Genomic DNA, 27,579 nt, shown 5'->3' with positions numbered 1-27,579 from the left:
ATAATTTGATTCATAACTTTGAGAAATGGAAGGAAAAAATGTGCGAAAGAGCAAAGGGAGGAGAAGGCAGTTGCTAGCTGAGCACTCATACGTTGGAGAAAAACCGCCACCTGACTCCTCAGGAGAAGAAATGGAGGATTCTGGACATTCGGTTGATTCTGACAATGCAGTCAATAGTCCTGCACCCAAAAAGACACATAAAGAATTATCTTTGCGCGAACTACAGATCAACATAATCGATGCTGTAAACGAAAGAGCCGACGGTCTGGAGAAAATGATACGCGAAAACACATCAAAAATAGTTGACCTCGAGACCTCTCTGAATCATGCATACAAGAGTATCGAAGAGCTTAAACTTGCAAACACTGCTACGTCTGAGAAATGCATTGCTCAGGAGAAGACCATCGCAGACATGCAAGAGCGCTTATCGGAAGCAGAGCGATACCGGAGAAGGTGGGGGCTACGGCTTTATGGTGTCCCCGAGGACCAGGATGAGAATGTGAAGCGCTTAGTAAGAGACATCTGTAACCGTGTGGCACCGGACTTCCCCGATGGATATATGGATATGGCTGTGGATGTCGCTCATCGTATTGGGAAGAAACAAGATGCCATCGTCAGCCGATCGATCATCATCCAGTTTGCTTTTCGCACAGCGAGAGATGCAGTTTGGAAGAAAGCAAAGGAAAGCGCCTTTCTGAAAGAAAGAAAACTTAGATTCGGTGAGGACTTGACTGCAGCAGACAAGGCAGCAAAGGCAAAATTGTGGCCTCTCGTACAACAGGCCCGAAATCAAGGAAACGGTGGATACTACAGGGGAATCAGAGCTTTTTTCGCCAACGGTAAAGAAATACGACCGGGGTGATTTGATTTGTTCTGTCGGTAGGTTTACAAGGTAGTTCCTTCCCCACTGCAAACTGAACGTTCTACTTTTGAAACATGGTGTTACTATTTTACAAGTTAAGAATTCTGTTAATACATATATGAAGCAACTTTTTAGAGAGGGTAAAGTTGAGATTGCATAGGATTTTTCTTTCTATTCTATAGATATGGACTTGAAGTTTATGTCAATCAATGCCAGGGGGATACGTAACCTGTTGAAGAGAAAAGCTTTTTTTTTGTTTTGTAAGGACTGCAACGCAGATCTTGTATTCGTTCAAGAAACACATTCATGCAAAGAGGACTATAATTATTGGAAAAATCAGTGGGGCAGTGAAATTTTTTTGGCCCATGGGACAAATCATTCAGCTGGGGTTGCAATTTTAGCACACAATTTCAAAGGGAAATGTTTGTTTACTCAAATGGACTCCAATGGACATTGGCTAGTAGCGGTCATCAACCACATGGACAGATTATTTGTGTTGTGTAATGTATATGGATACTGTTCTAGTCCTCCAAATAACTTACTTCTAGAGGAAATTGAAGAAATTCTTAAAAATCTTCTGAGAAAATATCCATCCAGTCAGATAATAGTTGGTGGAGATTTTAATATGGTTTATTCTAATGAGACTGATAGATTGCCTCATAGGCCTAACATTGGTGTGAACAAGTTGGTGAATTTCTGCCAAAGCCTGGACTTAATTGACATATGGAGAGTAAAAAACCCTGGAGAGATACAATACACATGGAGTAATAGAGATCGTTCCTTACAATCAAGAATTGATTTGTGGGTGATAACCTCTACTCTTGTGCCCAACACGGTAGAGGTGAAAATACTGCCTGCAGTCCTGACGGATCATAAAGTCATATGGTTGATTGTAAGAATATGCAGTAATGATGGTAAGAAATACTCTGGTGGTTACTGGAAACTAAATAACTCATTGTTATTGCATGATGATTTAAAAAATGTGATTAAGAATCTAATTTCTGTTTACTGGAGTTTAGCTACATCTAATGCAGAATATGGGAAATATTGGGAACTGCTGAAATTTAAAATCCGCTCAGCCTGTATTACTTATGGAAAACGGCTTGCTTTAAGAAGGAGATGTGAGGTAGTTGAACTCTCTAGGACAATTGCCGTTATCACAGAGATTGAGCATCTTGATCTTAATGAGAAAGCTAAATTGAATGATTTACAGAATCAACTAGATACATTGTATGAGGAAAAGGCTAGAGGAGCTTTCATAAGATCTAGAAAACCATGGCTTGAAAAAGGAGAAAAGAACAGTAGATACTTTTTTAATTTGGAGAAGAGGAGAGGGGAACTCAACACACTTCGGAAACTTAAAATTAATGGGGTTACCACTGAGGATAGAGAGTTGTTATCAGAATTTACCACTACATTTTATGAGAATCTTTACTCCTTAGATAACAATTTGAGTGACTCTAAGGATCTCCCTGATTCTATAGAGAATGTTAATTCGATTAGTGAAGAACTCAATCAGTCTTGTTGCCAAGATTTATCCATTATGGACATCCAGTACGGGGTTGCTCAGTTAAAAAAGAACAAATCTCCAGGTTGTGATGGATTAACCTCTGAATTTTACAAAACCTTCTTTGAAGAAATAGCACCTTTTTTACTTGAAACCTTTAAGGAGGCTATAAAGAAGGGAGAACTACCTGCCTCTCTGAAGCAAGGGGTTATTACTCTTATACCTAAACCACACAAGGATCTCCTAAGTATTGATAATTGGCGTCCAATCACACTCCTAAATAACGACTACAAAATTATGGCCTTAATCTTTGCAAAAAGGTTAAAGTCTTGCTTAAATGATCTGATTGATGAATGTCAATCAGGGTTTATGAAAGGGCGCCATATATCTAATAATCTGAGGCTGATATTAGACTTGGTTGAGTATCGTGATCTATTAGATGACTTCCCTGTTATCCTATTTCTGGATTTTCAGAAAGCATTTGATACAGTAAGTCACAATTTTATCTTTGATTGTCTTAAGCATTTGAAATTTGGTCGTTTCTTTGTTGATGCTATTAGAACTCTGTATAATGGTGGCAATAGCTGTATCAAACTCTGTCATGGAACATCCTCAAGATTTAACATTTACAAAGGAATACGACAAGGTTGTCCAATTTCACCTTTTTTATTTTTGTTAGTTTCTCAAATGTTATGCTCATTAGTTCATAAAAGTCCATTTGAAGGCATTACATTCCAGTCCAGAGAGATCAAGATATCCCAACTGGCGGATGACACCTCACTTTTTTTGAAAAATGTATCTCAAGCTAGATTAGCATTGGATATCGTGAAGCAGTTCTCCAAAATCTCAGGCTTGACTTTAAATCTTTCCAAATGTGAGTTGTTTGTTGTGAAAGGAGCTGTCAACCCAGCAGATTGTAACATCTCTGAAAAAGATACTGTAACCTACCTCGGTGTAAAGATCACCAAAAATCTTAAGGCTATGAATGATCTTAATTTGAACCCTGTAACTGAATCTGTCAAAAAGAAATTATCCTCATGGTTAGGGAGGGATTTAAGTCTTCAAGGAAGGGTGCTTTTATCCAAAGCTGAGGGGCTATCTTTTTTCATCTATTGACATTCCCAAATCCACTTGCTGTACCTTAGATAGGCTTTTGTACAACTTCATATGGAAAAACAAGCCACATAAGATAAAAAGAGATGTTATCACCAACAGGGTTTGTGATGGCGGTCTAAATGTCTTAGATTTCACTCTCTTCAATCAGATATCAAAGGTCAACTGGATTAAAAGGTACATAAAAAATCCTCATAGCTTCTGGAATATTATACCTCATTTTGTTTTTCAGAAGTTCGGCGGGCTTAATTTTTTACTACAATGTCCATATATTGTGGGTAAAATTCCTGTGAAACTGGCGGTTTTTCACAAGCAGGCTTTAATGTGCTGGGCTTTGTTGTATAAACACAACTTTTCACCTCATAAATGTTTTATTTGGAACAATGGGTCAATATTACATAGAAATAAGATGTTATTTAACCATAAATGGTTCTCGAAAAACATTGTTCTTGTCAGCCAATTGGTTAATAACAGTGGGAATCTATTTACACAGAGAGAATTTATGGAAATATACAACTTTGAGGTTTCAAGCAAGGAATATGACACTGTTATTAAAGCTATACCTAGTGGGATAAAAACTTTACTTCAGAATAATGCATATTTTGGAATATCTCCGATTGTAAGCGATATTCAGGTGAATGGCATTGGTCTACTAGATACGAAATTCAACAATCGTTTAATAAGGGATATTTTCTACAGGAAGTCTATTCCCTCTGCGATATTTTGTTGGGCTTCATCGTTTGATGTAAACTGGCGCCGTGCTTGGCTCACTCCACACAGATTTATGGTGACCAATAAAGTAAAGGAGATCTCCTTTAAGATAATCCATAGATGCTATCCGTGTAATAGCTTGATTTCTAAATATATATTTGACGTTACCAGTGAATGCAGTTTTTGTGAACTAGAAACTGAATCTATTGAACACTTATTCTGTAATTGTTTATATAGTGAAGTGTTTTGGACTGATGTAAAACTATATCTTAGCCGCAAATTGCATACAACCATTGATATTACTAAGTTTGACATATTATTTTACTACACTGATTCCACAATTGAACGTGAGTATGTCATAAATCTCTTTATTTTATTAGGAAAATCTTTTATCCATAAATCAAAATTTATGAAGAAAAAGCCCCTTTTCTTAATTTTTTTATCTGATTTGGAACAGTACGTAGAATCTTTAAAACGTATACAAAACAATATGTCAAAAAAATGTATTCGATATATGTCTGTATTTGATATAATAGTTTTTTAAATTTTTCTCTAATTTCTTTGGATTCCCTCTGGCTGTTATGTTATGTTTATGTTTTGCATGTTACTGTTATTTACAGCAAGTTAAATAAAGATTTGTGCAAACTTAAAAAAAAAAAAAAAAAAAAAAAAGGACATTAACCAGAAACTTGAAGAAAACAAAGAAGAAATTCACAGCATATCTACAAGAATGGAGGATGCAGAACAGCGCATTGGGGAAACGGACACATGGAACACTGCAGTCAAGGAAATACTTCAACCGTCTTTGAAAAGCCATCACGCAATACAGGCAAAAGTGACAGAACTCTAAGACTTTATTCCGTGGCAGAGGGCGCAGAAAAAGACTATGCCCAAATTCGTGGAGGGTCCATTCAAAGAAATACCTGAAGACGACACTGACCTGAGAATCGAGAGAGCACACTGAGCTCTGGCCTCAAAACCCCCTAGCGGCGCCCCACCAAGATCCATAGCAGTACGGTTCCTAAAATTCTCAGTCAAAGAGAAAGTCTTATGTGCAGCCTGGAAAAAGCCTGTTAACTTTCAAGGCCAATGAGTGTTCTTTGATCATGACTACGCGGGAGAGATACTAAAAAAGAAAGAAGGAATACACCCCCATCAAGAAACCATTTCAAGAGAAAGGTATTCGCTTCCAAACACCATTCCTCCCAGCAAAAATGTTGGTATTTATGGATAATGGCCCGGTTACATACGAGCATGCAGACGAAGCGGCTGAGGACCTGAAGTCGAGGGGCATTCCAGTGGAGTATACCGCCAGGAGAATGGTGTCTTCACCGTCAGAAAGACTCCAGCAGGCCCTCCCGTGGATCGTTGTCGGTGAGCAGAGTCACGGAAAGAGGGAAATCACCTTGGCGAAAGGACGTTCACATCCGAGAGAGGCTCAGGCATTTTCAACGAGAAGATGGAAGACACTGAATCGGATTTAAGACTTAATAGTTACCACGAGCTGTTTAGACATATTGGGTTGTTACGGTTGACATTGCAATAGGTAAAATGTCTCGCCTATTTTCCCCCAGTGCTGAGCAAGGGTGAGTAGCCAAAAGTATGTGTTATTTATAGACACGTTAATAACATATCTATTAGCTAATGATTAATGACACATTGACAACGGGGTGATAGAAGGGTAAACTGGATAACAAGGAAGTTACATAATTTAATGTATACGCGCCTCCGGGGAGTGAAATGGTCTTCTACAGGAAGGTGTTTGATTTAATTGCCACAGAAACCTCTGGTTAACACGATTTTAAACTCAAAATTGGACAGCACAAATCAAAATAGGAAAATTAGCCTAGTCGTTAAAAAGATCAATAGGATACTGCAGGATTTAGGACTGCTTGATGTATGGCGTGACATCCACATGACAGATAGGGAATATACTTTTTACACAGCCCGCCACACTGAATACTCAAGGTTAGATTACTTTTTCATGTACAATGCTGATAGACACAGGCTTAAGGATTGTAGGATCGGGCAGAGCGATTTATCAGATTATAATGGAGTTTACCTTACTCTACACCTTGATAGCAAACCAATAAATACTCTATGGAGGCTTAATACAAGCATGCTGAATGATCCTGCATTCAAGGAATCAATAAAGACAGAATTTGAACGTCTATCTGGAGAATAATGATAACGGGGAAGTATCTCCTGCTACATTGTAGGATGCAGCTAAGGCGGTTATTAGAGGAAAGATCATAGCCACATCATCTCTCAAGAAAAGCACAGAAACGACTGAAATTACAGGAAACATTAAGAAACTTAGAACGATCTCATAGTCATTACAAAGACCCTCAAAGACCCACGAGAGATTCAAAAGGTAAAACAGGAAATTTACCAGATTTATGTTGAAGAAGTAGAGAAAAAGCTCAGGTTCCTGAAACAACGATATTAGGAAGCAGACTCAAAGGCAACAAAATGACTTGCATGGAGACTCGGTAAACAACAAGCACAGAATCCAATTTTCTAAATAAAAGACCCCAAAACAAAGAAGATTACATGCAAATTGGATGAAATACAGAATGCATTTGAATCATATTACACATCTGTACAAGCAACCAGAGGCAGCTGCACAGACAATAGGGCATTTTTTGAACTCACTTGATCTCCCCTCAATTGGGACAGAGCGAAATTATAGACTTACTGTAAATTCCAGACTATAAGCCGCAACTTTTTTCCCAGGATTTGAACCTCGCGGCTTAAACAATGACGCGGCTAATATATGGATTTTTCCCGCTTTAAATGTTGTTGTTTTTCTCCAAAAAAACACATTCTGTGACGTGCTCAGTTTTTTGGCGGCATGAAGCTTTCATTAGACCAATGAAATTGCCGAACGGGTTAAGGTCAAACAATTTTTTTGTTTACTGTTTAGATTAAATCGAGCGCTCTCAAACTTCCCATCATTCTGATTACGGTAGTCATTTTGTCACCCTCATCATGGCAAAGACACGGAGAAATGCATATGATGCAGCTTTCAAGTTGAAGGCGATTGATCTGGCTGTTGGAAAAGGAAATAGAGCTGCTGCACGGGAGCTTGGTCTTAATGAGTCGATGATAAGATGTTGGAAACAGCAGCGTGAGGAATTGACTCAGTGCAAAAAGACAACTAAAGCTTACTGCTAATTATTTTTTTTGTTACAAGCTGTGTTTCGTTAAAGCCTATTTATTTTTGTTACAAGCCGTGTTTCGTTAAAGCCTGTGTAAAGTTCATTTGTTTCAATGTACCGGTAGGCACCTGCGGCTTATAGACATGTGCGGCTTATTTATGTTCAAAATAAAATAAATTAAATTCAGTGGGTGCGGCTTATATTCAGGTGCGCTTAATAGTCCGGAAATTACGGAACTTCAGAAATAACTACTGAAGAAATCAATAATGCAATATCTAATCTAAAAGTAAACAAGTCTCCAGGCACTGATGGCTTCCCTTCAGACTGGTTCAAAGCCTTCAGAGAACAACTAACAACTCTTAAGGCCTGTTTTAACTGGACTCTGTGGGAGGGGGGGGGACTTCCACCATTGTGGAGATATATCATATCTGTAATCCCAAAAGAGGGTAAAGATAAGAAGGAATGCAGTTCCTATAGACCTATTGCAATTCTTAACATGGATTATAAACTATATGCGTCAATAATAGCCAAAAGAATGAAAGACATAATCCTAGAATTGATTGACGGGGGTCAAACTGGTTTCATCCGAAATAGGCAGACACAGGACAACATAAGGAGAACACTACATGTCATGGACCACATTACTCAGAATAAGACAAGTGCTATATTAAATCAGTCTAGATGCTGAAAAATCATTTGATTCAGTGGGATGGGATTATATATTCCAAGTTATGGAAAGATATGGTTTCAACAAAGAAGTGATACAGTGCATCAAATCACTGTATTCATGTCCGACTGATAGAATAAAGATAAATGGACATTTGTCACGAACGATAAAATTAGTGGGAGGGGCAAGACAAGGCTGTAATCTTTCACCCACGCTCTTCTCCTTGTACATCGAGCCATTAGCACAGGCAATAAGACAGGACCCAACCTTAGAGGGAATAACAATAAGAGGCAGTGAACATAAGATATGCATGTATGCTGATGACGTTCTGTTATTCTTTAAAGACCCAGGCTCAAGTGTACCTAGATTGATGGATGTTTTACAAACATTTGGAACATATTCAGGGTATGTGCTTAATGTACACAAGATCCAAGCCCTAGTATATAATTATACCCCACAGGAAGAGCTGAAGAGTAAGTATAACTTCCAGTGGACCTCTTCATCCATTAAATATCTTGGAGTAAATTTACCAAAAGATACACCCAAACTTTCTGACATGAATTATGAGCACATCATTAAGAAAATATATGATGACCTGGACAGGTGGAATTTACTTCCCTTGGATCTCAGTAGTAGAATTGAAACAATCAAAATTAACATCCTGCCGAGGTTACTGTATTTGTTCCAATCCCTGCCCATAGAAATCCCGCCTAAACAGTTTAGAGAATGGGATAAACGGATATCAAGGTTTATCTGGAACAGTAGGAGACCAAGAATTAGATATACAACATTACAATTACCAAAACAAATGGGGGTATGGCCTTACCAAACCTAAAATATTATTATGTGTCAGCCCAATTGAGACCTCTGGTGTGTTGGTGCAATTCAGAATACGAATCCAAATGGAAAGACATTGAGACTACTTTGACAGAGACACCCATACAGTCAGTTTTGGGAAATAATGACATGGTCATAGAAATATACAGTAGACAAATCAGTGGATTAATTTCTCTGTTAAGACATGGTTTAGGGTAGTTAAGCAAATTCATTTAGACAGAGGTCAAACTGCTGAGTTGGCCCGCATACGACCTCAGCTTCATCCCTGCAACTCAGGATAGCAGATTTAAACAGTGGACGCAGAAAGGGATCAGATCACCCAGGACAATTATAAGGAATGGGGACCTAGAGAACTTCCAGGACCTAAGTAAAAAACATGGCTTGAATAAACAACATTTTTACAGATACCTACAAGTTCGACACTATTTCTTAATGGAGATAAAAGTATTTGACCCTCGAGCACCTCAAAAATGTATCCAAGTTTTCACTAACGCATACAACTTGGGGAGTAACAAAAAAACGATTTAAAATCTTTACTTTGGTATTCAATCCTCAAAGAAACAATCTACAAACTATATTAAACAGAAATGGGAGGATAAACTAAACATTGAAATAACTGATGAAACATGGTTGAACATATTTGAGACTCAACAAAGCTCCACCAACTCAAGGTCATGGAGAGAATTCTGTTGGAAGAATGTTATACGTTTCTTCATAACACCTAAACTGAAATCAAAACAGACTGGCTCCCTACACCCATGTTGGAAAGAATGCGGGCTATCAAGGGTGGATCACTCTCATATCTTTTGGTCCTGCCCCGCAATCAAAACTTACTGGGGAGAAATAAGATCTAACATTGGAAAAATAATGGGATTTAACATAGAACAAACATTCATTTCTTTGTACTTGGGTGAAATACCTGATAACTTATACACAAAAGAAAAGTACCTGTTGAAGGTCCTACTGGTAGCCAGTAAAAAGGCTATCACTAGGAAATGGCTACAAAAAGACCCTCCCACCGTGACACAATGGATAGATAGTATTAAAGAAATACACCATATGGAGCGTATGACCTTTGCTTTAAGAACTCAAGAGGAGAGGTCAGGAATACTAGAGAAAATGGGTTTCATACTTGAAAATTATTTAATTCAAAGATGATGTCAATGTAACTAATCTGATGAGCATATGATGTGTGCTGTAACTGCCAGATCTTTTTGTGTTCCTCAATAAAAACAAAGTAAAAAATAAAATACAATTAAAAATTAAAACACAGGTGTGGTGCCAGGACAACAACCTCTCCCTCAACATCAGCAATACAAAAGGAGCTTATCGTGGACTACAGGAAATGGAGGTGCAAGCACGTCCACTTCCACATCGATGGGACTGTAGTGGAGCGGGTCGAGAGCTTCAAGATCCTCGGTGTCCACATCACTAAGGAATTAACATGGTCCACACAAACCCACACAGTTGTGAAGAGGGTATGACAGCTCCTATTCCCCCTCAGGAGACTGAAAAGATTTGGCATGGGCCCTCAGATCCTCAAAATGTTTTACAGCTACACTATTGAAAGCATCTTGACTGGCTGCATCACCGCTTGGTATGGCAACTGCAACGATCCCGACCACAAGGCTCTACAGAGGGTGGTGAGTATGGCCCAGTACATCACTGGAGCCGAGCTCCCTGCCATCCAGGACCACTATAACAGGCGGTGTCAGAGGAAGGCCAAAAGACTCCAGCCACCCAAGCCATAGACTGTTCTCTCTGCTACAGCACGGCAAGTGGTACCAGTGCACCAAGTCTTGAACCAAAAGGACCGTGAAAAGCTTTTACCCCCAAGCCATAAGACTGCTAAATAGCTAATCAAATGGCTACCTGCATTGCCTGCATTGACCCTTTTTTGCATTAACAGCCAGGAAATGCAGGAAGAGCTCTGTAATTAGATTTGTCTCAGGTTACCTAACTCTGCATGGTAACCTAGTTTAGCGCAGAAACGTGATGATTAACTACAATGACCATAATCCATGGCACCTGTTGTTTCCGGCTCGGACAGAAACACTTTTACGCCTGCTAAATTAGGTTAGATACACACAGACCGCAAAGACCACATGAGAGAGGAGAGTGCACAACGACGAGAGAGATAGACAGTTTGTGTAAGTATGACTTAAATACTTCGAAGAACTAGTACAATTATTTCGTCAGACAGCTCTGCAGCATACTTACGCAGGCTAACCAAGCTAAATAGGATGACTAAAGACAGTACACTATGGGGAGCACAGAGATAACGTTAGATGGTCTGGCTGGCTGGTGAACCAGTACCTGGGCTTGATGAGACGCCCAGGGTCCTTCAAGTCAAAGTCACATTAACCAGTTCTGCAAACGAGTTTCAGCACTTCCTAAAAAGGTATTTGCATCTATAATCAACGGAGGCCAGAGAAAAATAAGTGGTAAAAAAAATAAAACACCTTCGTAATATTGAGTTGCACCCCCCATTGCCCTCAAAACAGCCTCAATTCGTCAGTGCATGGACTACAATGTCAAAAGCATTCCACAGGGATGCTGACCCATTTCGACTCCAATGCTTCCCACAGTTGTGTCAAGTTGGTTGGATGTCCTTTGGGTGGTGGACCAGTCTTGACACAAATGGGAAACTGTTGAGTGTAAAAACCCAGCAGCGCTGCAGTTCTTGACACACTCAAACTGGTGCGCCTGGCACCTACTACCATACCCGTTCAAAGGGACTTAAATCTTTTGTCTTGCCCATTCACCCTCTGAATGGCACACATACACAACCCATGTCTTAAGGTTTAAAAATCATTCTTTAACCTGTCTCCTCCCCTTCATCTACACTGATCTAAGTGGATTTAGCCAGTGACATCAATAAGGGATCATAGCTCTCACCTGGTCAGTCTGTCATGGAAAGACCAGGGTGCCCTTCAGGTTTTGTACCCTCAGTGTAGATATCGATTTTGAGACATGACATGTAGAATTGATCTTTTTAGGGGAACGCTTTCATATTAGTTCTGCATTCCTGTTCTTTTTCAAAGATGTCTCACAAAAACAAGCGTGTCTCTGAAATGTCAATGGAGCACTGAGCGTATACCAAGGTTTTTTTCAAAGCTTATACATTTAATTCAGCTCGTGTCATGCTATTTTTGCTTTTTGCGACCTGCAGAAACAACTTTCGTCCTCATGCTACAGTAGCTACGAAAAGGGCAGTTTTCCGGAAAAAAAAGCAGTATTTCAAATTTCTCTACGGAGCAGTGTGGATAAAGATAACATTTGGAGTACAGTGGCATATCCCATCCTTGCATTAAGGTACGTTTTCCGACCCATATCTTGCGCCGGCTCCACGGTGTCTTAAAACCTGTTGGGGCTCGGGGGCAGTATTGAGAAATTTTTAACTGCCTCCTACACCAACTCAGAAGCTAGGATATGCATATTATTAACACATTCGGATAGAAAACACTCTGAATTTTCTAAAACAGTTTGAATGGTGTCTGTAAGTATAACAAAACTCATATTGCAGGCAAAAACCTGTGAAAAATAGATTTAAAAAAATGTGAATTTTGTGACTGTACTATTTAGTGTCATTGTTTTATAGATACCATAGTGAGAAAGGATTCATTTCGCAACACCTACGGCTTCCACTAGATGTCAACGATCTTTATAAAGTTGTTTGAAGCGTCTATGATAAACAGAGAGCAAATTAGAATGCAAGGAAGTTGACATGTCGTCACTTCATTTTTTGCGCCTGCGCATAAATCTGAGAAGCGTGAGTTTGTCATTAATTGTTTATCAAGACATAGGATAGGTTGTGTGAAAATATTACTGATGTTTAACGTTAAAAATGGACCAAAAGATTAATGCTAAACAACGTTTGACATGTTTGAACGAACGTAAATAGATTATTTACTAGGTTTTTTTTTAGCTTTTCGGCGTGATTTTACAACCCCCCCCCCACCACGTTTTGTGGGAGCATAATGAACGCTAACTACTTGGTGTTATTTGGACATAAATTATGAACTTTGTCAAAAGAAACCACATTTGTTCCGGACCTGGGATTCCTGGCAGTGCCTTCTGATGGAGATAATCAAAGGTAAGGGGATATTTACAATGTTATTATCGATATTAGATGATGCTAACTGTATAGCATAGCTTATTGTTCTTAGCATAGCACCCCGTTTATTGCAAAATGTGATTTCCCAGTAAAGTTATTTTGAGATCTGGCCATTCGGTAGCAATTACGAGATGATAATATATTATTCTTTGAATGACAATATTATAATTTACCAATGTTTTCGAATAGTAATTTTGTTATGTTCACCGGAAGCATTTCAGAGAAGAAAAAAATCAGAATTTCACGCTACTGTAAAATGCTGTTTTTGGATATAAATATGAACTTGATGGAACAAAAAATGCATGTATTGTATAACATAATGTCCTAGGAGTGTCATCTGATGGAGATTGACAAAGGTTAGTGCATAATTCTAGCTGGTTTCTGCTTTTGGTGACGCCTGACCTTGAATTGAAAATGGATGTTTGTACTTTTGTGGCTATGTACTGTCCTAATATAATCTAACTTTATGCTTTTGCCGTAAAGCCTCTTTGAAAATCGAACAATGTGGTTAGATTAAGGAGATGTTTATCTTTTAAATTGTGTAAAATAGTTGATTGTTTGAGAAATTGAAATTATTAGATTTTTGATGTTTTGAATTTCCAGCCTTGTTAGCAATCCCGACTCGGGGTTCATTGCTAACCTGTAGCCCCAACAGGTTTGTAACCATGATGCGTTCCGACCTCCAAGCAGATCAGTGTAAAGAAGCGTAATGGTAGGGTCGGTATCTTCTGGGAACTTTGCCAGCAGCTACAGTAGGCTACACACATCGCTGTTTGAGTTGAGCGCTGATGTGGTGCGCATTATAAACTACTTAATTCCCTTCATCTGAACATCTGCGTTTCAGCAACAATCATGCATGTCAGTGCACACATTTATTTGGGAATATATTTTGTAGACCAGACATGCTTCTGTATTAGGCCATGTCATCTCCCATCCCTCCAGAGATATTTTATTGCAGATCTACACTGATCTCAAAAACGACCTCTCCAGAAACCATATGACAGAAATCAAATGAGACGGAGAACTTTAACCCCTGTTACCGCCATTGAGCACAATCCAAGAGCAGCCACCCACAGAAGGGTCCAAAGGTTGGGGAGGGAGTAGGTTTTTATTGCCTTTCTCCCTAGGGATAATCAATATTAGGCTATAAAACAACATCACTAGCTTTTCGTTAGTCGCTTTTCGTTACATGTGCAGTCAGATTAAGCCCACTAAACACACCTATTACACTGTCAAGGCATTGCTATAGAAGCTTTGGAACAAACAAATACAATTTAAATCCTCTAAGAAAACCAACAGTCCAAACCTCATGTCTCTATCATAATCCGCTCAAAAGTTATTGGAGTTTTTTACCCTTGTAGGATAGCCAGCATTAGGATAACTAAATCAATGTCCAGAGAAAAAAAATGGAAAAGAAAAATGGAAAATTGCATCTCGTCAGCTAGACTGGATTCTGTGCAAGAATTAAGGTGAATTAAACGAAGTATGGTAAATAATAAGTATAAAAACTAGTCTCTGATTGGAAAGTAACAGCCCATTGATATTGTGAATGGCTGTGACACAGCGATGACACGGTGGGGGTGGAGTACGCTAATGACAGACAGCACGGCCTACCGCCAGGTGTTGTGTAATTCATTCACTGGAGCAGGCTAACCAGTATGGTGGGATTTCATCCTACCTGCTGACTGACACAGAGCACAGGAAGCTACAGATATGAGCAGAGGTTTACTATAAATAATGGTGGGCCTGGGAGGCAACGCAACAGAGCCAGGCTGGCTGGCATGTTGTATTTTTACTGCAGTCAATTTGCTTAAGCTACATTAATCATATCTTACCATGAGATTAATATGATGTCCAAACATATCCATTTGTCTTGCACAGAATTGCATTCATGACAACCACCGATAAAATAGCTTAGTCTAGGCATATGTAATACAGATCTGGCATAGGGAAATCATGGCAAGTATTATGTCATGTTCTTATGGTTCTGCAATATGACTACTAGTAAGGGCTGTCTTTTAAAGACCGGGTACTATATGTAGCCTACATCACTGTGGCTGAAGAGAGTTGAAGACCCACCTACTCCAGTAGAACAGCGTGCCCCCAAACCTCATGACTGTCCCATCACTGTTGTATTCCCTCTGGAGCGCTCCTGCCTGGAGCCAAGCACACAACGTGTCCACTAAAAACACGCTATTGAGCAGCATAGTAAATGGATATGCCCTGGCGTGAAACTATGTACACTCCTTTCCTTCCTTACACAAGGAGTGTGACTCAGCTCTGAATAATGTACTATGATTAATGTCTGATGGCGGTATGGAATCTGCTCTCTTTTAAACTTTAACTTAAGTGATGATCACAGGCTAATTTATCACAGAAAAGGCCTGACTAATTGGATTTATGTCTACTCAATACACTTAGCTGTGATGGCTTGCTGGAGTAAAATGCATACGCTAGGCTTAGGTCCTGTTAGAGAGAGCAAAGCAGCAATCCAATTTGTACTGTAGCTATATTCATTTTCTTCAGCTGTCTTCTCCCCCTCTTTCAATCGAAAATATTAACTCAATTAACCTAGCTGTTGTATCAGTGTGTTTGTGATGCATCCTAGTTCAGTCTGTGCACCCCATAACGCGCTCTCTCTCGATCTCTCTCTCCATACCACAGGCATCCTTCTGATTACAACCTTAGAGCCTCAGTGGCACTTAGGTGCTTTGTCTTCACCGTTTTTCTCCCCACTTTTTCCCCTCAACCTTTCCCACAAAGAGCACTTCAGAGCAGACCTGGGTTCAAATAGTACATTGAGCATTTGCTTGGAGTGGTTTTGGGACTATTTCATTGGTTCCATTGCGCCAGGCAACCTCAATCAAGCACATCTAAAGCATTTGAAAGAAAACAAATACTATTTGAAACCAGGCCTGAGAGACTTAAGAAGGAGAGAGCCCATGCAGACAGTGATCCCGTCTGCTGAAGCCACAGCAGTGTGAAAGGATGTGCCGGCCTTTGGGCCAACAGACACAGAGCCAGGCCAGGTACTGAAAAGAGAGAGGGGGAGTTAAGAATGGGATAGGATAGAAAGGCATACTACAAAATGAGCAAATCAGAAGATTACACTAAATAAAAATATATATAAAAAAAGAGAATGATGTAGGCCTATTGCATGTGGACGAGCGAGAAAGAGAGATATATACGGCTCCACAGTGTGAACACAGAGAACAGGGTCATGTTCATTTTGCACCAAACCTGAAGAAAACTGTCTGAAACGGTGAGGTAGCCTTCCATCTGAAATTGATAAATAAAAACACTTGTTTTCATTTTCTGTTGAAAAACATCTTCCATTTGGTGCTCAATGAACAAGACCCAGATCTCCAGCAGGACATGTCAATGTTGGTAAAATCTACTCCCCAAAAGATGACTAGTGCCACTACCACAGGAAGGACGCGGCACAGTGAGGGAACTAAGCTGTCTGGACCAATCAGAGGTCACAGAGAAGGGGTCAGTGAGCTGTCTGAGCCAATCAGGGTGTTGCAGTCTCAGATCCCAGTGACCTCCGGTATGACAGTGGGTGGGCCTTCTGGTCAACCGCATCCACAGCATATCCTGTCATCACTGTAATTATGGCTAAACATCCAACTGTGACGTTTTGGTTGGTCCCAGTGGTGAGTGTGTTTGTGTGTGTGTAACAGAACTTTCGACTATAATTCTGCAGATCATGAGGAAAAGGTTGCAAGCAAAATAATACCTTCACAGAGCCTGTATGATGTATTACCAAGCAGATAAAATAATGATACTGTATTGTTCAATGAAAAAGGTAGCCTAGATCAGGAAGACACACGACAACACATGTGATGTGTATGAAGGATATGCTTAGCATGTGTTTTGGGGAAGAGTTTCAAATGTCAGGATAAGGTGTATGACGATGTTCAGGCCCTCAGTGACCGGTCTGGAAAGTGAAGTCACGAGCTCTGCTGGTCATCTACTGTGTAGCAGCCTAACCGTACCAAAAGCCATGGTCTGCCCTAGAAAGCCTATGTAAATGTCAAATCGCCAGAACGCCCTAAAATATTTTTAGACTGCCGTTTTGTGTTCTAAAATTAGTTTATTATGATTATTTGATCCCCACGTTTAATTATTTTATAGTTAGCTACAAATAAAATTGTACTTGTCACATGCGCCAAATACAACAGTGAAATGGTTACTTACAAGCCCTTAAACAACAAAACAGTTAAGAAAGTATTTACTAATATAAACTAAAGTAAAAAAAAAAATATATATATATACACACACAGAAAAATAACATAATTAAAGAGCAACAATAAAATAACAGTAGCGAGGCTATATACAGGCTATTACAGTAGAGAGGCTATATACAATGGAGATATTTAATTAAATAGTGATCTATTCTGACTACGACATTTGTCGTCGCACAGGACCACGTGCTGACACAGACCAATCACGGGCTGGCAGGCTACGAGGAGGTTCCATAGACATTAAGGTTGACTCTCTCGACCATGATCCTTTGCTAGTTACATTCACTTTCACCATGTTTCTTAGTGATTTTTTTTTGTGCCATTCAGCCCCATTCATCAACATGGCGAGCTTCAAATTCAAATACTTCTGGCTTCATGCGCTATCGGGAGTTTTCCATAGGAACATGTGGATGAAGTCAGCGCTATGACTATCTATTGGTTTTAATGTATTATCTGTTAAAGTGGAACTGACAGCATTTTAACTACTTTGCAGATATGAAACAGACAGACAGTCATAACATCGGTCAAAATTATAAAATTGCCAGTTTATGCATCAAAACAAACTTTAACCTTTTCATGCGTGAGTTCCAAATATCTCTAACGGTGCACCCAGCGTGATTTTTTTTTTTTTTTGCGCGTGATGTCGGAATGTACTTACTGTTCCAAAACGTGATCGTTACGCAACAGGATCTTTAACCCGTGCTGCCCTCACACCAAGACACGCTGCCTGCTAATTATCTATAGGCTGTTTCAACTTGTCAATTTCAAATTAAAATGTCAACGTTTTATTTTCTAACAACAGTTTGAATTGAGGTGTGTTCCTCCTCACATAGAAGTAGCGCATTTCATTATGGTGGGAAATTTGTGTTTGAGGCTTTACTGAGCCGGACAAACTTCTCTCTTCAAGAGAGCCCAAGCACTTTCTCAGTGTTTCCGCAGATCAAGTATGCAGACATTTGCACAGTCTTGCACAAACTTTTTCCCCCTGGCACATTTTCTGTCTGGTGCTCACATTGTCTTCATTGTTTTCCTTGCGTTCCAATCAAAGTAAGTCCCGTATTTTCTGTATATCATGTTGTCATTTCTACTGTAGCATACCATATGTACACTACTGTTCAAAAGTTTGGGGTCACTTGGAAATGTCCTTGTTTTGAAAGAAAAGCAAAAAAATGTTGTCCATTAAAACAACATCAAATTGATCAGAAATACAGTGTAGACATTGTTAATGTGGTAAATGAATATTGTAGCTGGAAACGGCTGATTTTTTATGGAATATCTACATAAGCGTACAGAAGCCCATTACCAGCAACCATCACTCCTGTGTTCCAATGGCACGTTGTGTTAGCTAATCCAAGTTTATTATTTTAAAAGGCTAATTGATCATTAGAAAATTGCAAAAGGGTCATGTTAGCACAGCTGAAAACTGTTGTGCTAATTAAAGACGCAATAAAACTGGCCTTCTTTACACTAGTTGAGTATCTGGAGCATCAGCATTTGTGGGTTCGATTACAGGCTCAAAATGGCTAGAAACAAAGCCCTTTCTTCTGAAACTCGTCAGTATATTCATGTTCTGAGAAATGAAGGCTATTCCATGCAAGAAATTTCCAAGAAACTGAAGATGTGGTACAACGCTGTGTACAACTCCCTTCACAGAACAGCGCAAACTGGCTCTAACCAGAATAGAAAGAGGAGTGGGAGGCCCCGGTGCACAACTGTGGAAGTACAATAGAGTGCATCTTGCATAGATTGTAATGGACACGTGTGCAAAATACTTTTTTGAAGGTTGTACTGATTATGATGAGCTAATGCTAAGCTATTTGCCAGCTATGTGTGGTGCCATGTTTGTTGACATTATACAATGCATTCTGGGTGTCACGTAAACGTCTGTCAGACCAAAGATGTTCTAACAAAATGAGGTGAAGGGATGGTTCACTCATCTTTTGAGTAAACATCCGGAAGTGAATTTAATAATGGTAAACGACACATCCACTTCAACATGCATACTACAAATAGACCAAACTCATCTTGCCTAGTCTTCTTATCTTTGCTTGACACACAAACAAAAAAAACATGGTGGCTCGCACAAACTACCCATCGTCGGATTACTTAAACATTTTTGAAAGTGTTTTACTCTTATTTTGATCAATGGTGAGCTCACCTGTGATGTGATTAATTGTAAATAGTAATTGCTATTAGCTAATTCATATTATGGTTTCCGTCAGCCGAGAGTTAGCGAAATATGACCACTTGTGTTAAGTCAATCTTTCCTCAGTTAGCGCTAGGACTAATGTAGCCTACATCTTCCGGTTTGGATGATTGTGTCATGCTGTGCTACTTCTATGAATGTCTGAACATTGCATCCAAAAATAAACTGGTCACGTTCAGGACATACCATTGTAAGGAGTGTGTTTGTGCAAAATGTTTCTGTGAAAAAACAGTGGCCAGCACAAACGTTGACTGTTGCATCAATCAAAACTGTGCGTTCTAATTATGAGGCCACTGTGTTCTTGGTGACCTTCAATGCTGCAGACATTTTTTGGTACCCTTCCCCAGATCTGTGCATCGACACAATCCTGTCTCGGCGCTCTACGGACAATTCCTTCGACCTCATGGCATGGTTTTTGCTCTGACATGCACTCTCAACTATGGGACCTTATATAGACAGGTGTGTGCCTTTCCAAATCATGTCCAATCAATTGAATTTACCACAGGTGGACTCCAATCAAGAAACATCAAGGAAATGGAAACAGGATGCACCTGAGCTCAATTTGTAGTCTCATAGAAAAGGGTCTTAATACTTATGTAAATAAGGTATCTGTTTTTAATAAATTAGCAAAACTGTGTAAAAACCTGTTTTCGTTTTGTCATTATGGGGTATTGTGTGTAGATTGAGGATGTTTAATTAATTCATTTTAGAATAAGGCTGTAACGTAACAAAATGTGGAAAAAGTCAAGGGGTCTGAATAATGCACTGTAGGTCATTCCCAAAGATTCTAGGAATTTATGAAAATGATCATATGGTCAGTCCGGACCACTGCAAAAGCTGCTCACTTTTTAGAAAATATTCTTCCTAGGGGTGTATATGAACAGATTCTAATAAGATTTAATGTTGCTAAAATGCTGTCAATTCCACTTTAAGGTGTATGAGGGTGTTGTTGTGTACTGTGAACGTGTTTCCATTGCAGATCTCACCATGGGGAAATCACCCCATTATCAGATAGACTAGATGCAGAGGTTTAATCGCTTAGAGCCCAATGGAAAATCGTAAGTCAGTGGAAAAGTGCTGTGAGTCAGACAAACTGCTGCCATTGAATTAGTGATAAGCAGATGAGCTGTGAGGTGAACTGACTCAAATACCCTACCTGCACTGCAGGTCCCTCAACTTGCTGACACGTGGATTTTCACAGACTGAATAAGCTGTTTGTTCAGGTCATAATAATAATAATAAACCTTTTCCCCAACAGGTAAAATTGTATCAGTTACCCAGAAGTAATTCTCTCGCAAAAGTTTATCATATCCTGTTTTACTTTTTGGGGGGGTGCCATATTTATTTTTTTATAAACATACATTTTTACGATATAGCCAATTTGACTTTGTGGCTGTGGAATCTGGCTTTATCATCCACACGCAGGCTTAAAAATCACTGCACCAGTTTAAGGACCTGTCACGGCTGTTCAAAGGATCAGACCAAAGTGCAGAGTGTGTTTCGTTGCACATATTTATTTAATCTTTGAAAACTATGCAATACATCAAATAACTGAAATCTACAAAATAACAAACCGTGACGCAGAGGAGAAACAAACACTACTCACAAATAATCACCCACAAAAACAGGTGGCACAAACATCAACTTAAATATGACCTCCAATTAGAGACAACGACGACCAGCTGCCTCTAATTGGAGATCATACCAAACAAAACCAACATAGAAAAACAAAACTAGAAACTGAACATAGAAATACAAAACATAGACAAACATCCCCTGTCACACCCTGACCTACTCTACCATAGAAAAAAAACACTTACTATGGTCAGGACGTGACAGCACCACCTTCGCCCAATCCTGATTCGTCCAAATAATCTATGACAAAAACCCAAAACCAGAAACTACTGCTGCTCGAAATAACATAATTCTATGTGAGCCTTGACAGATTCTCACCTTTTCATCTGTCCACAAAATATTACATGTGGGATGATAAAATGAAGAGATACATTGGTCACATTTAAAGATTTGTTATGTCAAGAATATGATAAGGTCTTGTGTAGTTTTGGCATACAGTAAAATGTAGGACAAAAGGGTCAGAACTCCTACAAGATACTGTATGTGTTGGACCTTTGCTACTCAACTAAAACCCTCGCTTTTTATTGATATCAAAACCAAAAAGGCTTTTAAAAATAAAAGCAAACTTGATGTTAAGGAGCTAGAATGTTAAATGAATGGAGAGGGAGAGCAATAGAAACAGAGAGAGAAAAAAGACAGAGTGAGTAAAAGAGTGAAGGCACCCCTCACTGGCCTGACCCACTTCAAAGCATTGCTTTGCTGGGTGAAAACTACTCACTGTGAGCAAAGTGAACTTCAGACTGGCTAACTGCCCAGAAAACACAGTACAAAAGAGGGGCGTTTTGGGCAGGGGGGCAGTGGCACCGCAGTGAAAGTCTCACAGATACAATGGGTAGTGGACTGGGGCCGGGCAAAGAGATGACACTATTCACAATCCACTGACTGAGCCCCAAGCCTTGTCCGAGATTTGTTTGTGTTGTCTTGCCAACTACTATGGTCGATTGCTCATTTGGCATGACAATGACCATAGGATTTGGTAAGACAGCACAAACAGATCTGGGAGCAGGCTACTGAGCCCCATCTAACACCACAGGAATGAGGAGCCAGAGCAGGGAAAAGACTCACCAACTTTCTACAGTGTCAGCTACAGTCCTTTGAAACATGATTGAGCACCTTTTTACACCCCCCGGACCGAACTGGCACTAAACCTAAGCCTGAAAAACATCTCACTATCCCTGTCTACGTGACCCATTGGAGGGCCATTCACAATCCATCCACATTGCTGCTGAGTCTATTTCTGAGCACTGACATGACAGACAGCAGAAAATACACTGATTTGTTTGTCACGATAATCCACAGGTGATTCAGGTGGAATCTCTTTGTGGAAAGGAGACATCACTTTTCTGACAGCTCTGAGACCAAAATAACCTGTCATTGGTTTCTCTTCTGGAGTCTTCTGAGGCCATTCTAAGTAATCAAATATATTTCTGAGGTAAATAGCTCCTCTTTGATTGCTTTCTTGTAGAAGAGTCAAACAGAGAGAAAGAGAGAGAGAACATGAGCCAAAGGAACAATCTAGAACTCAAGTTAACAATGTTGTTGGACATGGCATTTTAACCCTGGTACAGTGAAACCAGTGGTCTGGACTGACCAGGGCCATGTACCACAAAAGCTCTGCTGACAGGCTGACATTAACACAGAGCTAATCAAAGGATTCAACCATACTCCTGGAGCCTTACGGTGCTGTAAAAGGATAAAAAAAAAGTTGGCTGTCATGTCAAATGCATTTTGCCTGTGTGATTTGTAGACCTATGTTCCCTCAAGGCAAGTTGGGCAACCCCAGTAGATAGCCTAGATTTCTACCCTTTAACACCTCACAGAGAACTTCAGATTTAAGATGCAGGCCAGGCACAGCAGCATAGAACACTACTCCTATCACAGCAGGCCAGGGCCAGACCGATCCTCCTCAGCTTCCTATCAGATCCTACCCTTCACAAGCTGAGCAAAGCCAAATATACCTTTACATACTGTACACTGGCCCATCTTTGGCAAATATGACAGACTGGGCTGGGGGGCTGTTTATGAAAATCTGATATTGGCCTTATATCAATTAGATTTGCATCTAATTTGCATCTCATCAACTGAGACAAGGGGCCGGGGCCCCTCCCACTCTGTTATTCCCTCCCCCCACCCCCTTCAAGCCAAGGTCAGTGGAATATTCTATCTGAATTATTTCACACTAGATCCAAGGATGACACCATGATCCTCCTGCTGGACCTGCATCATGCCCAGACCACCACTCACACATTTTCTAGGAATCGGCTGAGCCCAAAGTGCAGCCACTCATAGATTAAATGACAGACACCCTCACTGACCTCCCAACCTCCCCCCGCCCCTGCCCTGAGCCACACTGAAACCAGTCTCAGTGCATAGGTTAAGTCCTGTGTGGTTCGTGGTACTGTTGGTAAGAGTGTGGTGCTAAAAATGTATGCCCTCACTGTACAGTAAAGGTCCAGTTATATTGTCATGACTGTGAGTTGGATGCCTTTTTACCCAATTTCTCTGCTGAATCTTGAATCCTCTTTGGCCCAACCTGCTATCATGCTAAGTTTGCACCTGCCACAGAGGACCAAAAGTAATCTTACCGGTATAAATCGCTTGTCAGCCCGTGTGGGGAAAATGACAAGGTGTTGGGAGTTGAGGCTTTTGTTCCAACACAGATTTTTATAAATTGAGCTTTAGTTGCTTTGGATGAGTTAGTATGCTAAATGGCATATACAGTATTACATTAGAGTGCACTGTATGACATCTGTGGGTGCAACTGCAAACTAAAACCTACTGCTGAAACATGGCAGGGCAAAGCAGGACAAATGCATCAATCTTTGTTGCTTAGGCTGAATCTATTCTCATTATTTACCAATCAAACTGACTGAGAGTCTAAAAAAAACATTCAACCCCCCAAAGTTTATAAAAATAAAAAGGAAAGAGTTTAATTTAGGAAATATTTTCACAAGTATTCCCACAAATAAAAAAAAGAGATATGTGATCGTGTGTCAATGCAATCAAGGTATGAAATGATTGTATTTGAAAATCTCTTCTTGGGCTTAGTAAATCGGCCCCTGGCTGAATCTACACTGAACAAAAATATAAAACTCAATATGCAACAATTTCAAAGATTTTACTGAGTTACAGTTCATATAAGGAAATCAGTCAATTGAAATAAATAAATTAGGCCCTAACCTATCGACTTCACTTGACTGGGAATACAGATATGCATCTGTTGGTCACAGATACCTAAAAAAAAAAAAAATGAGGGGCGTGGATCAGAAAAACAGTCAGTATCTGGTGTGACCATCATTTGCCTCATGCAGCGCAACACATCTCCTTCACATAGAGTTGATCAGGCTGTTGATTGTGGCCTGTGGAATGTTGTCCCACTCCTTTTCACGTTGCGTTTATATTTTTGTTCAGTAGAGCTGCTTACCCCTGGTCTAAGAAATAAATCACAATTGTCATTCTGTGTAACACCCAAAGAGGACTGGAAAACAACAAAACAAACCCATCACCCTGCCTGTGACACAACTGATCTAAATGCACTAGCCTAAATGTAGCCCACGGTACTTTGCTTTTGTGAGACAGTCAAAGAGCTCCTGAATGTAAACGACCACTTAGCAAGGCTAGCACATGCATACAATCCATGAATGCATAGGCTTGTTGCTACTGAATCTTCTTAGTTAAGTCACTGAAACATAAGGTCTCAACCTACTATCATAGGATTTCATTAAGAGGCTATATTGATACACCTTGGTAATTACTATAGCATTATGCAAGGTAAGTGGTCACCACAGTCCTACTGTAGCTACATACAGTATGTGGGCCAGGAACAGATAGAGGGCTACAGAAAACATGATTAGGCTACTTGCAGATCTGTGCCTGAGTCTTATGAGTTCTACTTGCATCTAGTATCAGTCTGTACTCCATATAGCCTAACTTACCCAGTGGCGGATTTAGGTATAGGCGACATGGGCAACGGGAACTTGGCGCCCGCACAAAAAAAAAACAAATCGGAATGGTGACATTTGTGCGATTGGTTTCCTATCGCTCATTTGCACGGGGGGTTTAATGCGAGTACGGGTTATTAAATGTCAATGATCTCAGTATTGGCCTGGCTGCTGCTTCTTGGAAGCCAAGTTGCTAGTATACCATCTCTCCATTCCTGCAGGCAGCCCTGGGCGACCACACATCTCCCTCCATCTCATTATACTCTCCTTTTCTGTTTTCAACCCCTTTTCTACCCTCTCAGAAACAATGTCCTTTACTGCTCTCTCTGCCTGTGTCAACTCCACTCATTCAGGCTTCAAAGAACGCAGAACTCTTGGGATATGGCGCCTACATTGTATTCATCACACCATTTTACCCAAGAAGAAAAAGAGCACCAAAGGAGGAAGTAGAGAAAAATTGAATGGCGATGGACACATGAAATTCGGTTCCCCGAGTTCAGTTTCCAAGAACGTTTGTGAGAATTCTACAAAATAAGACCTGAAAAGAACCGTTTAAGGATGTGATTTGCGAGATGCACATTCAACATGACGTTAGCAAGCTAGCTTGTTTACAACTGGCAAAAAGTTCCAACGCGACTCGCACTGCTGCGTCCCAATACCTGGTACTCTGGTCCTGGATCTTGGGCTCGCTACTCACGCAGATCCAGGATTCGTTTCAGCCAGGGTTCGTTTGCATTTCACACATCCTTTATAGCGCAGATCAGGGTACTAAACGCTCTAGGATCCAGACCATACAGAGATATGTGAAAGAGCCCTAGTTTACAACCCCGACTTTAAGTCAGAGCATACCTTTCTTGGCACTGTTACAGCTAGTCCCCAGTGTGGGCATCGCAGAGGGGGTACAATGCCAGCTTTGTCCCACCTTCCCTTCAACTCAAACAACGCTCAGAGGCCTCATAAAAGTGACGCAGTCTGTCCCAGAGAGGGGGAGTTGAACGCTTGTCGCTCCGTCTTCACCCTCCACACAATCTGACATCTTTCCCTCACTTGGCCAAATATTTGGCCAACTAGAGCTGGCCTGTGGTTGTAAAAGTGCCACTGGAATCTTGAGTAAAACCAAGCCTATTCTAATACAGAACAAATATCCTATTGCGTAATGTATTCTTAACTATTTGTTTTGTGGTCAAGCAAGGTGTCAGAACTTGTCAATCAACAAAACTATCAAAAGGTAGTGACTTGTAGACTAATAAAATGCAATAATATAATTATAATTTGTTGTAGCTAAGCAATGGAACAACTCCAAACTTTTCAAAGTGGAGGGAGTCTTCCTTATGAATGGAGGAGGGTAGGGCTGGTCTAGGCTATAGGTTGCAACTCCCTGTAATGGCTCAGTCACTGCACTAGTTTCTGATTAATCCAGAGGAACTAGGCTAAGTGTCTGTGCAGTTTTACAAATGTCATGGATTGGGGACCATTCTGCCCTAACCTGGATCAGTTACGATTGACATGACAGAAGGCCATGTGATCAGCAAAATGGGTGGAGGGCTAAAGAAGCCTATTGCACAATCTGGATAGTACTGTGTGTGTTTGTAACACTGCAAACAACACTGTTCAGTAGTTTTACCAAATCTTCATTTGTTTTAGAAGACAGTGATACAATGGTGACAAGATATGCCACATCTGTTTAAATCTGAGGAAAGAGAGAACGTGTATAACTGAACAAGATATAAATAATAGTGACTACTAGCTATGCAGTTAATAACTGGGAAATATATTGAAAATGTTCTTTAAAAAGGTGCATGAAGATTTCATAGGAAATACCAGGACTGGAATTATTCTGTGAATAATGTTAATAGCAGCCTTTATGCTACGTTAAATGCAGTGAGTAATCGCTGTCATTAAACAAAAAAACCCACCAAGGAATATGACAGCAAATTGCATTACATCAATGCAACTCGCATGTAAGGATTGCGTAAAATATGTTTAATCGGTGACATTTATTTCCATTTGCTAGTCCAACAAAGTCAATCACAAATGTGTATTTGTTACTGAAGGCTAGAAGGCTGGCTAACGCTAGCTACTGTATCATAGATAATCCAGTGGGAAAAGATAGCTGGCTAGCCACTGTCAACTATCTGCAAACTGGTCATTTGGCGCACATCAAACATTCGAGGAACTGTTGTAGTTTACTACTATGAGTGATTGCGACAGTTCTCACTTTTACATTGTTTTATATTTGCTCACCTCTATCTTGTCAACATTCCTGGCACATCCGACAACCTTCATGCCGTGTTGGACAAGCGCCCGTGCAACAGCCGCTCCAATCCCGACCGAAGCTCCAGTCACTAGAGCTACTCTGCCTTTCCAGCGCTCCATTTCAGTTAATTATTTAGCTATTACAAAGACTAGTTTTACAACTGGTGTAATAGGTAATTTTATTTTACCTAGCTATGTCGGTTCAATAGTGACAATATACATAACAGTTACTTGTGTTATATAGGGCGTGCTGTTACACCGTTCAACCCTCCCTAATCCTGTTTTCGCAGCATCCAGGAAAAGGCACCGTGCGGAAACC

General features: G+C 40.1%; 1 protein-coding gene across 1 annotated transcript in view; it reads right to left on the bottom strand.

Annotated features, from left to right (window-relative positions):
* LOC106567994 (dehydrogenase/reductase SDR family member 11) overlaps window positions 1–27,579 on the bottom strand; it is a 55,232-nt gene extending 27,653 nt beyond the window's left edge. The window contains exon 1 of the mRNA XM_014137961.3: window positions 27,249–27,579. Coding sequence (XP_013993436.1) covers window positions 27,249–27,380 — 132 coding nt within the window. The 5' untranslated portion in view covers window positions 27,381–27,579. The remainder of the gene's footprint in view (window positions 1–27,248) is intronic.

This window comes from Salmo salar, chromosome 13 (genome assembly GCF_965601325.2).
Source record: "Salmo salar chromosome 13, fSalSal1, whole genome shotgun sequence".
NCBI classification, from domain to species: Eukaryota; Metazoa; Chordata; class Actinopteri; order Salmoniformes; family Salmonidae; genus Salmo; species Salmo salar.
Note: the sequence above shows the minus strand (reverse complement) of the source record. Positions and strands in the feature narration are given on the sequence as shown.